Genomic DNA, 16,282 nt, shown 5'->3' with positions numbered 1-16,282 from the left:
ACTGCTGCTCCACTCCCATCTTACCGGAGATGACCTCTGATGATACTAAGGGAGTCAGCAGCGAGAAAGTTCTTGTATTAAATAGCTGGGGATGCTTAGTGCTGTCAGTGCTCAGAGGGAGCCAGGACTGGAGGGTTCAAGGCCTAGAATATGTCAGTCCTCAGAGTAGAAAGAGAACCAACAGGAAGCATGAACTGGGAGGTAGTATCATGCTTTACTCATTGGGGGGAGTAAACAAAATAACAATTCGAGCCATATTGAACAGTGTAAGAAATGAGGTCCCTACTTGAGCAGATCAATCTTACCTATCTCTATGAAGCTGCATGAATATAAAAGTATCTTTCTAAGACTAGATTTGTCTTAATATTGATCTACATAGAAAGATGAAAGGCCTAAAAGATCTTCCATTTTAATGAAACACAGTCCCTCTCTCTTAACATGTTTGTAAATTCCACAGTGGGAAGAAAGTAGTAGAGGTATGAATATTAAAACCCACTGAAAAATGATTAGAGAATGTATTTCTGAATGAAATTCTTCATAAGCAAAGTTACAATGCATGCCAGCAAAATAAAATAAATAAATAAATAAACACTTACAAAATAAGGAGTAGAAATACAGGATGTCAGAGAATGAGGGAATATTAATGGTAATATATGAGAAATCATCCATTTCAACCTTCTACTACATAAAGGTTTTTGGGGTTTGGTTCCTTTTTCTTTTCTTTTTTTTTTTTTAACAATTATTTATTTATTTGTCAGAGAGAGAAAGCACAGGCACAAGCAGGGGGAGTGGCAGGCAGAGGGAGAGCAGGCACCCCACTGAGCAGGGAGCCTGATGTGGGGCTGGATCCCAGGACACTGGGATCATGACCTGAGCTGAAAGCAGATGCTTAACCATCTGGGCCACCCAGGTATCCCTGTTTTAGTCCTTTTTAAATAACATTTAATTGTGGTTATCTGGCCTCTGTTTAAATATGAAGAGGACTTAAAACCTACTTCTTTTTTTTTTTAACATTTTATTTATTTATTTGAAAGAAGAGAGAGACAGTGAGAGAGAGCATGAGCAAGGAGAAGATCAGAGGGAGAAGCAGACTCCCCGTGAAGCTGAGAGCCTGATGCGGGACTCGATCCCGGGACTCCAGGATCATGACCTGAGCTGAAGGCAGTCGCTTAACCAACTGAGCCACCCAGGCGCCCCTAAAATCTACTTCTTTACAAGGAAATCTATTCCACTTGGCAGAAGAGCAAGGAACATTTATAAAATAAATATACCAGCACCCAGATATGTATATATAAAATGTATACACACACACACACACACACACACACACACATACACACACACATATATATACACACATATACATGTGTATATATATACACACATGTACATGTGTATACACACACACACACACACACACACGTACACATACAGATCCTTATTTTACAGGTCCTTCTTATTCCATTCTTATACTAGCTTTCTGAGATAAGAGGGTAAGTATTATCATTTTCATTTTTTATTAATAGAGGACTTGAGGCCCAGCAGGGATAATTTGCCCTTATTTGCCCTTGCTTAAAAAGTTGGGGATTGGTAGAGGAATACTTGGAGCTAGGTCTCCTGGCATAGAAGCTATGTTATTTCCATCATGCCATAAAACTATTTGAAAGATCATTTATAAAAGAGTTCAACCTGATTTACTTATTTAAATTATGTTCTATTTTAATTACAAACTATCCTAAATTCTTTCCCTTTTCTTCTTTCTTTCTTTTTTTTTTTTTTTTTTTTGTGGGGGGAGATGAAGTGTGATATAACACACACACATATGAATAACAGTCTTCTATAAGCTAGCATCCATTTTTACCTTATAATTCTGCCAAAAACCACAATCCTCTTATTTTTGTGCCATACACATAGTATGACACAAAGCTATCCTCTTATTTTTGTGTTATACACATGGTAGCAAGTTCGCTTCCTGTGTTTTTATCCAAATATTGAACATGGCCAAAGACCATCATATTTGCCAAAGACTGGTCATACTACCAAGGTGCTTTATTGCTCTGGATATAATGCATCTGAGTCTTACACCTGAATTTATTTATATTATTCTAATCATTTCTTCACTTGCCTTGAATCTTTAATATTGAAAAGGACATAAAAGCATAATTATGGTAATTTTACTTGATAAACAAATTGAAATTTAATTTGAATTCTTATTCTTTTCCTTCAGTGGCCAGTCTCTCATTTTTTTTTTAATATTTTATTTATTTGACAGACAGAGATCACAAGCAGGCAGGGGCAGGCAGAGAGAGAGAAGGGGAAGCAGGCTCCCTGCTGAGGAAAGAGCCCAATGCGGGTCTTAATCCCAGAACTCTGAGATCATGACCTGAACTGAAGGCAGAGGTTTAACCCACTGAGCCACCTAGGTGGCCCCAGTATCTCATTTTCAACAAGCATGCTTATTAACAGATCATGACATCTCTTGGTGACTTAGAATGAAAGAAAATGTAAATTTAGTCTAGAATCAAGATAAAAAATATGAGGAATTGACTTTACATTTTTGAAAGTTATTTCTCACTTAGCTAATACACCATTAGTGTCTATCCTATAATCCAAATAGAAGAAATGTTACTCCTTAGGGACTACTATGTATATTAACCAAGACATAGCAGAAACAAGAAACATTAAGTCTGGGGGGAAAAAAAAAACATTAAGTCTGACTTCTCTTACAAAGTAATTTTCGCACTTCCATAACAATTAAAAATAAAACATTAATCAAAACAAATTAAAAAGACATAATATGGGGGCGCCTGGGTGGTTCAGTGGGTTAAAGCCTCTGCCTTCGGCTCAGGTCATAATCTCAGGGTCCTGGGATCAAGTCCCGCATCGGGCTCTCTGCTCAGTGAGGGGCCTGCTTCCCCTCTCTCTCTGCCTGCCTCTCTGCCTACTTGTGATCTCCATCTGTCAAATAAATAAATAAATAAAATCTTTAAAAAAAAAAAAAAAGACATAATATGGTGCTTCTTATATGTTGTACCTATTAATATCCTTGATAACTTAGAAAATTTAGTTTTCTACAGTAAACTTCTCCACATTGGTACATCAAATTAAATTAGATTCCTATTAAAGAATACTATGACCCAAATTTACAATAATATTCAGATTCATATTGTATATTTGTAAATTTATTGTACATATAAAAAATGTATGCTTTTGTTTTTATATATTATTAATATATGCAAAAGAAACTAAATTTTTTTTTTAAGATTTTATTTACTTATTTGACAGAGATCACAAGTAGGCAGAGAGGCAGGCAGAGAGAAGGGGGAAGCAGGCTCCTGGCTGAGCAGAGAGCCCGATGCGGGACTCGATCCCAGGACCCTGAGATCATGACCTGAGCCGAAGGCAGTGGCTTAACCCACTGAGCCACCCAGGCGCCCAAAAGAAACTAAATTTTTAAAAAATCTTGTGTTCAAAAAAATCCACATGATGTAATTAAGTATGACAATTTGTTTACACATCATAATACATTCTGTATAAATACATGCTTTTATTTTTATAAGAACTAGATTTTAAGTTGTCTTATTCTATACAAATATTAAGGCATTAATGAAAAAATATTTTTAAGTTTCCTATGCCATGACATTTTAAGATAACGCAGTTTATTTTTTTTATTTGAGCATATCACCATCCCACTTACTACATCACACATTTCTTCTAATGAACTCAATCATATTGAAAAACTTAATGTCAGACCAGACCAAAATCTTTGCTTAAGAGGTAAGTAGGAATTATTCCCATTTTGGAGTTAAAACAATAAAAGCTAATTCCCAACTTTCTACAGTTAAGGTTTTATGGAAATAAAGCCTAAATCCCTTGGTGTTCAATCTAGAAATTTACCTGATCTAGTGGTATTCTCTCGACATTAGAGAGTTCCTTGAGGCGCTGATGATATTAGATAGTATTAGTTCATTATATTAGAGTAACAAAAGATTAAAAAAAAAAAAAAAAGGATCCCTGGGTGGCTCAGTGGGTTGAACATCCAACTCTTGGCTTCAGCTTAGGTCATGATCTTTGGGTCATTAGATTAAGCCACAAGTTAGGCTCTGCGCTCAGTGGGGAGTCCGCTTGAGAGTCTCTCTCTCCCTCTCCCTTTGCCCCTCCCCTGCTCACACACACTCTCTCTTTCCCTCTCTCTCTAAAATAAAAAAAAAAATAAATAAATAAATAAATAAATATTTTTTAAGTGCTTTAAAAAAAAGAAGAAAAAAGGTCAGAAAGTCAAAGAAAAATTCATCTGCTAACTTAATGATTCTGCAATATAAAATGCTGATCTTAAGATCTGCTCTTCTATTTACATCATGAACATGCATAAGATGACAACAATCTTAGTCATCTCAAGACAAAGATCAGTCGCAAACTGGCAACCATATATGACTCAAACCCCATAAAATAAACAGGTCTGATATAAGTGTCCTAGAGTGAAATATGACTGAAGAAGCACAAGAATTCGAAATTAGGAAACCAAGTAATTTTCCAAATCAATATCTTCACATGTATACGTTTGGCTATGCATGATTTAGTGTTGAACTGCATGACTCTCATTTTTGTCTACATTGCTCCTAGCAGAGAAGTGTGGCAAATAGTAGCATGACTAAAGCACTATTTTAGAAAAGATATTATTAACTTTTGATAACTTCAACATATAGAAACTCAATATAGAAATGCATCACCAAAAAAATTATAATGGAATAAACAGTAAGGCATTATTGTATGGGAAGCTGGCTTTCATTTTCCTCAGAGTTATAGGCTTTTCCTCTGACCTCACATAAATAATGCTCTTGTGCATTATGGCAAAACATACAGAGAGAATTTGGGATTATTAAAAAGTCCACTGTACATTCAAGTTTGAATTTCACCAGGAGTGAGTAAAGAGCTCAACACTGCAAAACCCAACTTGGCATCATTGTTCAGTATGAATAATTACTTTGAGTCAAATGAGTGCAAGTGGTCTGTACTTTGTCTCATTTCACAAGAAAGTAGAACAGATGAGGTGAATATACCAGTTGCACAACAATCTTGCCAACCATAAGTAACTCTCAAATGCTCAATTCAGTCTCTGAAAGGTCACAGGCACCTCGAGAGGGAGAAATCTTCAGCAGCTCCCAGGAGGTATATTCCTTTTCTTAAACTACCCTGGATTCTGAGCTCTTTAAAGACACTGGACATGACTCACTTCAGGAGCACTGACTGATTCCTAGTTTTGTCAGAAACTCATCCATCAGTGAATGGAGCATACTTTAGGCACTGGTGACTAAACTTTTAGGTTCCCCTAAAATGCCCTTGTATGCCTTTCTCATGCTCGAAAAAGCTGTGCTTAAAAAGAGTAGCTGCAATGGAAAATGTTGGGAGTGTTTCTAGACAAACACCTTATCCCCTCAACCAATGATCAGAAAATAATCCATCTCTCATTTTACTTTTTAACCTTCTTTGACCACACATTTATAATTCCCCTAGTAGTGGTTGACTTTTTCACTAACGTAACTTGCTTCATCCCTGTCTCCTTCAAATTTATCTCCTCTTTCATAAACCAATTTCTGATCTGCTTGATTTACAGTATGACTACACCCTCTTTGTTTAATTCAGTGAATAAATATTTATCTGACCACCTACAGGTACTAAGTTAAATTCTTGGGTAGAAAATTAAGGTAGATGAGACACTTGTCTTTGATAATACATTTGAAGCAAGACAAGAGTGCCCTTAAAATGTAGTAAATGCTAAGTTGAGGTATGCATAGAGCCAACAATCCCACTTCTGGGCATATATCTGAAGGAAATCAGTGTCCTAAAGAAGTATTTGTACTCCCATGTTCATTGCAGCCTTATTCACAACAGCCAAGATATGGAAATAACCCAAACATACATGGATTAATAAACAGAAAAAGAAAACACGAGATGTATCTATAACTATATCATCTATATCTATCTATCTCTCTATGCACACACACACACACACACACACACACACACAATGGAGTATTACTTAGCTATAAAAATTTTTAAGATCTTTTTGCAACAGCATGGATAAACCTGGGGAGTATTTTGCTAAGTGAAAAAAAAGGTAGATAAAGGCAAATACTGTACAATCTCAATTATAAATGGAATCTAAAAAAGGGCTAACTCATGAAAACAGAGAATAGAATGGTAGTTGCCTGAGACCGGAAGGTGGGAAAATGGTGAGATACTGGTCAAAGGGTAGACTTTCAGTTATAAGATGAATACATTCTAGAGATCTAATGTACATCATGGTGATGATAGTTCATAATGCTGTGTTGTAATGTGAAATTTGCATGGAGAGTGGATCCTGGGAGTTCTTATCACACACAAAGAAAGGTAGCTAAGTAAAGTGATGGATGCGTTAATTAACTTGATTTTGGTAATAATTTATAATGTGTGTGTATATATATACATAATTATCACACTGTACAGCTTAAATACATAAAATTTTATCAATTATACCTCAATAAAGCTAGGAGAGAAAAAAAACATATACAGAGAGGATATTACCAATAAAAATAGAGTATTTAGCTGAATCTGGGAGAATAAGAGAAGATTTCTGAATGAGCTATCACCAAAACCAGCCTTAGCCTGGAAGGAGCAACAAGGTAACCTAGCAAAGAGGTGTGGTTGGGAAGAGTGGAAAGGTGGGAGGAAGAGAAGGTTCTGGGTAGAGAGAGTTTCATGAGCAAATGTAAGAGAAGTGTGTGTGTACACACATTCACGTGCTCATGAACAGAGAATGAAAATGGTTCTGAATTAGTAGATGCAATGAGGCAGTAGGGCATGGAGAGTTATCCAATCTGAGGACCTTTGACTTTATGTTGTAGATAATGAGAAGATTTTAAAGGCTTTGGTGATATTTCCAGATTGATACTGGAAAACAATTGGCCCAGGATAGTCAGATGAGGTCAGGTCCATGATTCTGCCAACTACCTGGGGTCTGAAAGGATTAAGTAGAATAAAGATGTAATCTAGCAAAGTTTCCTAAGTCAAAGAAAAGCAAGTAGTGTTAATTCTTACCGCATTTCAGACCTCTAGCTCTATCTTTTCCCCACCTCACTAGATCAGGTTTTATGATCCCAAACAAGTTTTAAAAAGATCGAGTTTGGTGCTCTGAGAGTTATCTTCATGTTACCCCTTGGTTACAACAGCTTTGATACAGAGCTTTGCTTGTACTCTCGACCAAGGTAGCTATCTTGGTAGTGTGTCTGGGGTCTAAGTCCCTTATTACTGAGGACATGTGTAAGCCAGCCCTTATCCCATAGACTCCCTTCTGTTCTGAGCTTCTGCCTTGTGGCTACATCTCTATACGAGCTGACATACTTCCCTGTGATATCTGCCTGCCTATCTATAGGGCTGACTGTGAGTTCTATTCATGGAACATGTTGAACCTCCCTTGGCTCACCTGCTAAGAAAGCTTTATGAAACTTCATTCTATATGACACACAAGAAACCCCCTAGGCATTTGTAGTGGAACTTAGCATCCAGTGCCTCCACCATCCCAAGAGACTGGTCTATCTCAATGTCCAGTTCCTCCCACTGACCACAATCAGCCCATTGTTAGCCCAAAATAAATTGTGTACAAATAGAAAATAAGTTCTACCTTTCTTAAAGGATTTTAAGTATAATCTACAATGACTACAATGTGTAGAGCACCCCTGGAGGTTATGTAAAGGATGGGCTACAGGCTGAAAACCAAGCCTTGAACCATGATCTCACTATGCAATCATCCTGATCAGTGTCTCCAAGAGGGACAAGTAATAGGAGCCTTAACCAGGTAGAAAGTCGTAAGTAACAATAAGGAGGTAGTAGGTTTGAGGAACCCAAGTCAAATACTGGAGGAAAGAGTTAAGAACTCAGATAAGAAATCTGAGTAAGAGGCAGAGTACCAGAAACAAAGAGAAAAACAAAACAAAACAAATGTAAAAAAATGTTATATAGGTTCTGCCAAATACAAGACTGGCTTTGCAAATATCGTAAGATGGAAGTTGCAAGTGAAGAAAGTAAGCCTATGTTTTTAAGACAGATGACATTTGCCATGTAAACGGTAAAGTATTTACTGAAAAATTCCTCCATGACCAGCACTAGCAGGAGGATCATTCACAGGAAGGCTCAGCTTTGATTTTCAGGGATGAGAGAGAGAAGAGAGTAAAGGAAAAGCAGGGTAGAGGAGGAGAGATGAGAGAGAAAGAAGGGGAGAGAAGGGTAGAAAAAGGAAGAGACAGCAGAGGAAGCAAGTGGAGGAGAACGGAAAGACAGAGGGGGGAGGGGAGAAAGAAAAGAATAAGGGGAAAGACACTTTTGGCATAATTTTAAATAGCACATCATGAGATAGCATGAAAACCAGGAAGAGAACTTCAGTGTTACTGTGGAATAAAAATCTCTGAACAAGAACAAGGAGGCATGAATTCTAGTTCGAATCACTCAAACCTTTAGAAAACCAACTAAATTTTTCTCTTCTTGGTTACTTCAGTTTATTATTTTTTCTTATTTGAGAGCGCACACGCCTGCATGTGAGAGAGAGAGAGAGAGACAACAAGCTGGGGAGGGGGGCAGAGGGAGAGGGAGAAGCAGGCTCACCACTGAGCAGGAAGATCAACACAGGATCATTACTTGAGGGGAAGGCAGACACTTAACCAACTGAGCCACCCAGGCACTCCCTCGGGTACATCACTTTAAAATGAGATGGTGGGGGGAGCTTAGGTGGTACTCATCTCGGATCATGATCTCAGCCAGGGAGTCTGCTTCCATTATCCTTTCCTTCAGCCCCCTCCATCGTCTCCCTCCCTGCCCCGGCTTGCACACACACTTTCTCTCTCTCTCTCTCAAATAAGTAAGTAAGTAAGTAAATAAATACATAAATAAATAAAATGAGATGGTGGATTGCCTAATCTTCAAGGCCTTTCCTTCTCTAGATTTCCACAAGTTTATCCTACAGTAATTAACAAAATCTGAAGGAATGTGTTTTCTTTTGTGAAGGTTAATCACTCATTAACTTGAGATTATGTTTTGATTCAAGTGACTACCAAAAATTGTTCATTCACCTTGTACTCCTGATAAGAAACTCAACTAATATTCTAGGATACATGTAACTTTAAATGACTTTAAAGGGGGGGCGGAAATGATACAAATATAGAACAAATGGCCAACCTCAACCAAAGAAATAAAAATGAAAAGCTCATTTTATCAAATTTCCTAATGTTCTAAAGGTTATTTCCTACTATGAATATAATGACCATGATTATTAATAAGAGCTTCTATTTTATGCCATTTTATACTTTATAAAACAATAATACATAGTAGGTCATTTGATCATCATAAAAATAGCTTGTCTAGTAAGCCAAGTAATTGTCAGTTATTCTTATTTAATAGATCGAATTATTTCCAGGTATTTAGATCTAGGTCTTCTGAGTACTTGTTAAGCATTCTGAACTTATTAGATCCTTGACAGTATTTACCTATGACACAAAGACTGGATCCTAAGTTTCAGCTAAACATTGATCACCACGTAAAACTGAGATGAAGTCCACAAACACGTAGCTATCATATTGTGAATCATATATTTGCATATATGGCAACATAAGTGACAAGTTTGTTTGAATAAGTTATCACTGAAGATATTTTCCTTGCCTAAGTATTATCTATTTTCTTTCCTAGAGATAGCCCTGAAAAAAAAAAAAACATAGTAGAAGTGTTTCCATGTCTTGCCTAATATAAATGGAAGTGAGAACACAAAGCAATAATCTTTTAAAAACCAAGTTTTAATGCTATTTCAATAGATACTATGTAAATTGGATCCATATTAAAATGAAGTCACTCCATTTTCCATGACATTGTAGTTATGGGATCGTGTGGTAGAAATGGATCTATGAGGGTCTCATTCTTCTCTCCCAATTCAATTTGTACATCTTTGCTGCTGCCATACTTCCCAAGCCATACAACATGACTTTAATTTTTTACTACATATCCATTAAGCACTGCCCCAAAGGTGTTTTGTAAAAGAGATGCCTCAACTGGTAAAGCAGTGGTTCTCAACTCTATATACATATCAGAATCATTTTTTTTTAAATACCTATGCCAGGCCCTACCCCAAACTAATTCAATAAGAATTTCTGAAAGTAGAGAATATGTGGCTTCAGTATTTCTTGAAAGGTCTCCGCCTAACTGTAACTTGCAGCCATAGTTGTAAACCATCTCAAGCAGCACTTCTCCAACTTTAAGATGTTTGTGAATTATTTGAGGATCTTGTTAAAAATGCAGATTCTGACATGTTAGGTCTGGGATAGACCCTGAGATTTGAGATTTTAAAAAGCGGCTGTGTGATACCTAAAATACGCATCTGCAGAACACGATTGTAGCAGCAAGAGTCAGTGGTTCTCAAAGTGTGGCTCAGTCCTGCAGCATTAGCATCGTCAAGAACTTGTTAGAAGTGCAAACCTCAGACCCTACCAGAGACCTACGGAGTCAAAAACTCTGCAGGTAGAAGCCAAGCGATCTGTGTTATAACAGGCATCCCTGGTACACCTGCTGATACACCTTCAAGTTTGAGAAACACTGGTCTAAGCAAAAGAGCTCCTTAAAGTCCAAACAATTGGTTGAATGTGGTTGGAAAATGACTAATAGTTTTATGCTTGTGTAGCAGTTTACAACTGAACAAACTTCCCTACTTTATCTCTTCTGAGCTTCTTAAAACAACTCTGTACAGTAACTAGAGTCACTAAAATAGGCAGTTTCAGCATTTTATAAATGAAACTGAAGCTCAAATATTTAAGGGATTTGTTCAAAGTCATGTAGCATACAAGGATGGATCCAAAATTAGAGTCTAGGTCTTCTGAGTCGTACAAACTAACAAGCTGGACATCTGAAAGTAGGGCAAATGGCTGTAAGCCATAAGTAATGGCCTGAAGAGAAGGACTCTCTAAGGTCTAAGTGATAACAGCAAGGGGTACCAGCACACAGTTAGGTAACTTCCCATCACATGAGTTACAGACATTTGTACCTGGAGCTCTCAAAGACCACAGAAAAATATGCATTAATCCTTTTTTTTTTTTTTTTGCCTGAGTGTACTATTATATAGAGCCAACTTCAAGAAACACAAATGTTTAACCCTCACCAGCTAATTTAGTGGATAAGTCAGTCACCTTTGGCTGTTCACTCCACAGTTCTACAAATAATTCATTCAAAGTCAGATGACCTAGCACAGAAAAATCACCTTAATATGTGGGGTGTGTGTATACATACTTATGTGTTTCATATTTATAAAAACACAAATGATCACAAATTACATTTGTCACATGAGACTTGGCTGCTGTGTTCCTCTGTCCATAAGTAACAACAAATGATACAATTCACAGGTACATCAATGTTAGAAAGTGTAATTAATATGCCATATTCCTAGACAAGAGAATAGTGTGGTATACTCTAGCATTTATCAAATATATTTGATAAAGGATTTAATGTGAAATGAAGTGTCCTTAAATATCAGTAATAACCACTAAACGTTGATTAGTGATTTAGCCACAAGAAAAAGAAACCTTCATAATTGTCACAAACTTCCCCCAAAGACCCATGCCCACAAAGTTTGTTTTCAAATAGTGAATTACAAGTGGTAGAAAAATCACATATTGTGTCAGAAGTATGTTTGAGTGTTGACACTTTCTTTGTAAATGTAGGCGTTCCAGATGCCTTATAGAAGAGAAGCCATTTTTCCCTTGAAATTTGCACAAAATTCTTAGACTATACTGTCAAAAATCATATCTTTTGTGTTGTTTCCTCTTTTTCCCCTAGTGTTAAAACAAGAGTATAAAGACCCAGAATTTTGAAAAATTAAAAACTTAGCTGTGTTGAACTTAGATTTAATTTCTTATACCTAACTCCTATTAAGTACATTTACATTTAAACGGGAAAAATGTTACCACCATAAAAAGTATTATAGTATCTTACAAACATCAAATAGGGTCAGAACTGTGAAATAAATAAAATTCCAACACCTCAAATTTAAAATATTTAAACTCATGATAGTATGAAACCTCTGCATTTTATCATATATGCACTTACACAGCATGTACAAATATGCATAAATATGTCATTTTTACAAAGTTAACTTTGAGCAGATATGTTAGGATCAATTATTTTATAATTATCTTTCTAGACATATGCTACTGATACTAAAAATATAGTCAGTGGGACTGTTAAAAATGAAATTTTAAAGGCTAGATAAGAACATTATTTCCATTTTTCCTTTGACTTATCAAGGGAGCCACATGATTTCAACCTGCCAAGAATAACCAGGAGGTGAACCTCTTTGTGAGCCTGTGTGCAAGGGTAGAAAGTTAGAAAAATCAGTCTAGAAATGTGTCCAGTAATTGATGAATTCCTACACTTGTTGGGGTGGCAGTGTGGCAGGTGTGCTCTGTTCAGAAAAACACCTGAGACACTCCCATAAGACAAGTCCTGTGGGTATGTCTTGTACTTTACTCTGCATGCAAATATTCTGGTTCAGTATCTAGGAAGAAACCCATGTGCCGCTGTTGCCACTGGTCTACGGATGGTACTTTGATTCTGTGCCCTGACATAGAATATGGTGTGTGGTTTCCTTTAGCTCTTAAAGGATCTAAAAAAAAAAAAACCTCTGGATATCTAGATTCTTGGCTGGGAAACAACAGGGTGAGGTTGGGATATATGAGAGTATTTTTCTTTCCATTTAGTTCTGCTACCTTCACTCCATAGTCTTTTGTTGTTGTTGTTTTTTCCCCCAAAAGACAGAAATTACAAAGTAAGACCCAAGACTAGAATTCATCTCCTATCATAATTATACAAAATTGAGCATCAGTTCCAAAAAATATATACTTTTCTTTTCATGGGAGTAAGGCAGTAAAGGTAAATGTTTTGGGGATGGTCAGCCAAACTCCTGTCACTGGACCACCAGAACTACAAACCTTCCTTGTCTCCTTTTAACATTTCAGATTATTCAGGGCCACAGATTCACTGAGAGAATTTTTATTTTTTCTCCTTGCCATTTCACTTTCTCAGTGCCAAACGTCTACTGTGACTTCCAATGAATCAAGTTCTCCTTCCTCTCCTCCCCTGGAAGCTCATGCTCTCAGTAAAATGTCACAAATAAAGTAGAAGCAAGTATTTCCCAGGCTAGACTTGTAAACAGAAAGCAAGAAAACCATTCTTCCCCGGGAAACTGACCCACAAAGCTTACTGGGCTCAGTTAAAGAGATTGAGAAGAAGGTCAGCAAAGAAAACAAAAGGAACTCTCTCCATAGTTACTTCTGATAGAGCTCCACCAACCCAGAAATAAAAGCCTTGTTCGAGGCAGAGGAAATTTAAAAGAGGGCACATTAGGTGAGGTCTGGAAAAGCAATGGACTCTCACAGGTGACTTCTCTGCATGCTCTGTTTGTCTAGCTTCTCTTTCCCAGTGAATAACTGCTTCTATATTTATTCTCACTTCTCACTCCCTCCATTTCCACACCATAATGTCTACTAAAGTGTAATGCTTAAAAACTCCATTTCTTTTAAGCCAGAGACACTTGAAAGCACATCTATATCATATGTAGATATTTATAGAATAAGACACCTCTCATAGACACAGACTTCTATGCATATGCGATATGAAAGTATAAGAATATTCTTTTTCCTCTGAATAAACATTTAGATGTTTATCTAACCCTTTGACAGCTACAACTTAAGATACAGGTGATGCTGACTTACAAAGTTCATGGACATTTAAATAAAAACTTACACATCCAGGTATTCGCTTTCCCTATATTCAGTCTCATAATCCGCAAAAACAAGTCTTCCTGGGGAGAGCATAAATTTATATAGAGTGCCTCACTAGTAAGGGTTAATGATGTTAGGGAGTCTGAATGTTAGCAGTTGAGATGGCATGCTTATGTGTTTGCAAAAAACATTTTCTGCATCATATCCAAATCCCTTTGCAAACAGATAAATTACTCTATAAATCTTATTACTCCATGTGGATAAATCACACATGCAGGTTTACAGGGCTGGAAAGCTGGTAGGGAAAATCTGCTTTGGATAGTAGGATCTTTGGGATTCATAATCACTCAATGCTCAGGAAACGAAGAAAAGAGCACTTACACAGTAGGATTTTCTTAGTTTTTACAATCTGCAGCAACACACACACAACACAACACACAACACGTACACATTCCTCTCTAACAAGGCTAGAGATCCCAAAGCAGGACACTGTGACAGCCAACCAAATTTATTTCTGAGGAAAGGAAAGAAAACTTTGCTGCTGTAGGCAGCTCTGCTAGAGAACTGCTCCCTGATGCCCCAGGGTTTATGCACTATCAGCTCCTCGCACACAGATTAGAGGTTTACTTTCTGTAGTCTACTGTTTTTTATTGCCGCAACAAGCAATATTAACTGTATGGACAGACTGACACTGGGTCATTTTATTTGGACAAAATGAGATTTTAAAGGATCTCCAAGGAAAAATTTTTTTTCATTCTTTTTTTTTTTTTTTTTGGTATCTGATAGAAATTTAAGAAAGCTGGGAAAAAAAGACTAGGGTTATGTGCAGTGGGTGGAGGAGGGGAAGAGAAAAGAGAAACACAGGAAAAGAAGCTTGAAGCTTTTTTTTAGAAATGGAATTACAGCTAGGTTCCATCTGAGTTTCTGCAGTTCACTGTCCCTTAGAGGGGTCAAACTCCCAAGGACTGGGACTCTCCCTGTCCAGATTTCAATCCCAAATTTTATTTCAGAGTTTGGCAGAGCCACACAGAGATGGGACTTTAAGGTGAATAATCAATTTGAAATACCCATTTTGCACCAGGTTAATTCTTGCCTAACCTTTGCGCTTAATATTCCTATTCTTAAATATCAGCAATTTGGCAAGTTCCTTTTCTTTTTCTTCCATACTTTCATGTGTTGATGTCTATCCACATTCCAGAAAAGGCTCAGTAACCAACCAAAGTTCTAAGATTGATTTATTGCCCTCGATGTCAACTAGATGATCCTTACAGAAAGTCGCCAGTCCGAACTACTGCTGGGGCAGGGCGAGAGCCTTGACGTGCATATATTCCCTCTCTCTCTCTCTCTCTCACACACACAGCATAGAGAATGCCGTACTGTGTACCACTCTCTGAGAGCCATAATTCAACAACTCTTCTTTCCCTATTAAAGAACCCCAACAAAACTCTTGAGTGCAAAGCATCGGAAATTACCAAAGCAAGAATACTGCCCAAATGTCACTAATACCATAGGTGAAGTTAGGCTTTCTTGGTAAGAGAAACAAGGTCCTAAGAAACCAAATAACATTTAACCAACGTTGCTGGTCCTTGACGGGAAACAGAATTCTCTTCAAATTTGTTGGCAGACACCTGGGCCACTCAGTAAAAGGCGCGTGTGCATGCACAACACACACAAACGCGCGCACACACACACACACACACACACACACGCCTGCAGCATCAGAATCTGGAGTTGAAGATCACACACACACACACACACACACACACACACACACACACACACTCGCGCACAGCAGAAAAGTTGCCCCAAAGCCCTACCTGAGGATGGCTGTGTCCCCCTGCCTCACGGTGATGTTGTCCGTGCCTCGGTTAAAATCCACGCTGCGAACAGGCAGTCCTGTGGGAAAAAGGCAGAGCAATCTCAGTAGGACTAGCGGCAACTGTTTCCGATCAGGCTGAACTCTGCCGACCATGGTGGCCACGCCGAGGTGCAGGTCCGCGGTGTACTCTGGAGGGTGTGTGCGTGCTGCTCACGCCGAGAGGGCTTTACAAACACAGGGCTTTCATCAACAGCCAAGGCAGAACGGGCTTTGCCAGTTTGTGCTCCTTTCCACTTTGCCTCTCTTTCCGGGGCTCAGTCTCTCTTCCCTCTAAGACTTAACAAAGCCCGCATAAAAACCCAAGCAGAGGTGGGGGGAAAGTCAAAGGAACCCAATTTGAAAGGAGAGAGTGCAAATATAAAACCCTCTAGAAAAGATGAAGAGAAAGCTGCAAAAGGAAGGTGTTGTTCTCCGGTCTGTGGCTGGATGCTCCTTTGCCAGTGTCTGAGCTGAGCTCCTTCCCTCCCTAACCCACTTTCCCAGGCGGGCGGGCAGGCAGGCGAGGGAGCCGGCACCCAGCCTGCCAGGGAGTGTAAAGAAACCCACACAGCCGCGGCAGCAGCCCAGAGTCTCTACCCCCCTCCCTTTCCTGTTTCTCCCCCCCGCCCCCCCCCCC

General features: G+C 38.2%; 1 protein-coding gene across 2 annotated transcripts in view; it reads right to left on the bottom strand.

The window, feature by feature from the left end:
• Positions 1-15,989, bottom strand: part of LOC111147017 (limbic system-associated membrane protein) — a 651,145-nt gene extending 635,156 nt beyond the window's left edge. For both annotated transcript variants that reach the window (XM_022502866.1, XM_022502874.1), the window contains exon 1: positions 15,605-15,989. In XM_022502866.1, the coding sequence (XP_022358574.1) occupies positions 15,605-15,759 (155 nt within the window). In that variant the 5' untranslated portion in view covers positions 15,760-15,989. The remainder of the gene's footprint in view (positions 1-15,604) is intronic.
• Between the last annotated feature and the right edge of the window lie 293 nt (positions 15,990-16,282).

The sequence above is a fragment of the Enhydra lutris genome, unplaced genomic scaffold, assembly GCF_002288905.1.
Source record: "Enhydra lutris kenyoni isolate GAN:26980312 unplaced genomic scaffold, ASM228890v2 scaffoldscaffold2, whole genome shotgun sequence".
Classification (NCBI taxonomy): Eukaryota; Metazoa; Chordata; class Mammalia; order Carnivora; family Mustelidae; genus Enhydra; species Enhydra lutris.
This window is presented reverse-complemented; position numbering and strand designations above follow the sequence as displayed.